This window comes from Mizuhopecten yessoensis, unplaced genomic scaffold (assembly GCF_002113885.1).
Source record: "Mizuhopecten yessoensis strain PY_sf001 unplaced genomic scaffold, ASM211388v2 hete_36035560, whole genome shotgun sequence".
In the NCBI taxonomy this organism is placed as follows: domain Eukaryota; kingdom Metazoa; phylum Mollusca; class Bivalvia; order Pectinida; family Pectinidae; genus Mizuhopecten; species Mizuhopecten yessoensis.
This window is the reverse complement of record NW_018482801.1, coordinates 1-1,642: the sequence shown is the minus strand read 5'-3', so window position 1 is coordinate 1,642 and position 1,642 is coordinate 1. Positions and strand designations below refer to the sequence as shown.

The following is a 1,642-nucleotide window of genomic DNA, read 5'->3' as shown; positions in this document are numbered from 1 at the left end:
GATGAATGACTGATTTTTATAATTTTTTTAAACAATCATGCTTATCATATATAACAGTGATGGACACATGTCCTGTTGTACCATTCTGTTGAGTGAGACTTAAATTTAAAACTGAAATTAATGTACCGGTAATGTATGTTCATTAAGACGATCCAATTACCATACAGGTCAGGAAATGTCAAAAATGTTGAGATAAAAATACAGGGTATTTTGACTGATTTGTTATGTATAATTGATTCCACATTTACAATACATTTGTTAAATTTCATATAACTTAGTAAACTTTTTTGTAACTCTTAATTGATTGGTTTATTGATATTTTAGGAACTATTTTCCATCAGGAAGTGACTGTGTACTACTGGCCACAGTTAATTGATATATAAAACCCTAAAATTAAAGTAAAAAAACATATTTTTATTTACTCATCATACTGAAGTTGAAACTTAAATGATCTGGTGTACCTGTATTTAGGATGTCATACTTGAAGACCACAGTTCATGCGTCTACTGGAGAGGTAGAAAAACAGGACTCCGGAGAGTTGCTTGAAGCAAAGGAGGAGGGAGATGAGGAAGAGGGTGCACAGACAGAAAAGAAAAAGAAGAAGAAAATTGGTTTCAGGGACCGCAGGGTAACCATCCTATATGGAGATTTGAATGATTTCACAGTAACTTGTTTAAGACATAGTCACTAATACTGATAACTTGATATACATGTACTTATAGAAAGCTGAAGGGTATGTAAGACTAGATATATAGCATCTCATGTGTAGTTATCTGTTTATCAAGTTGGTATCACCTCATACAATGTGTTACATTTTGCCCTTCTGAAATTAGGGAGATAGAACATGGTCTAGTAACATTGAATATTGTGCTGGAGTGTTCAGTGCAATGTATTAAAACATTATCTCATCAAACCAACAGAAAACATTCAGACATCTATATCTATATACTAGATGTATATTGAGCAACAGATTTCAGAATTTCTATACTCAATGACTGTAATAATTGGTGTAAGGGGAGATAAGTCTCTGAGAAAGTCTCTGCAGCAATATACTTAATGTCATGAAAGTATTGAAACATGAATATAATACTAAACCCCTATCGTGTAAAGTAACTATTCAATACCATCTACTACTACTAGTTAGTATCCTTGCAAAGTTTGTTGAAGTGACTTGCTCATTCTAACATCTGTGATAAAAATAATATTCAATGTTGCTTTGCAGATAATAGAATATGAAAATCGTATCAGAGCTTACTCCACCCCAGATAAAATATTTCGCTACTTTGCAACATTGAAAGTGCACCAGGAACAAGGTGACTGGGAGGTGTATATGACTCCTGAGGACTTTGTTCGCTCCATCACACCAGGAATGAAGCAGCCAGAGGGTACGGCTAAGTACACTTTCATAACAACAAAATTCTTAGCAACTCGGAACAAAAATATTTCAGAAGTTTTAATTGTACATGGATTGCAGCTGCCTTCTAGTTTTGTGATCGAGGGAATTTTATTTTAGCTCAGTCGGTAGAGCAGAAGGACAAAAGCTGGGGTTACTGGTTCAATCCTTAGTGGCAGTATATATCAAATATTGTATATTTATTTTTTAGCTCACCTGGCACAAAGTGCCAAGTGAGCTTATGCTGTG

At 34.2% G+C, this 1,642-nt stretch overlaps 1 protein-coding gene across 1 annotated transcript; it reads left to right on the top strand.

The window, feature by feature from the left end:
* The first annotated feature begins 441 nt into the window (after window positions 1–441).
* On the top strand, window positions 442–1,513 carry LOC110444137 (calcium uptake protein 1, mitochondrial-like). The gene is made up of 2 exons (XM_021488545.1): window positions 442–628; window positions 1,223–1,513. Exons 1-2 carry the CDS (start codon window positions 473–475, stop codon window positions 1,511–1,513), a joined length of 447 nt encoding a protein of 148 aa, XP_021344220.1. The 5' UTR covers window positions 442–472.
* Window positions 1,514–1,642: the final 129 nt, after the last annotated feature.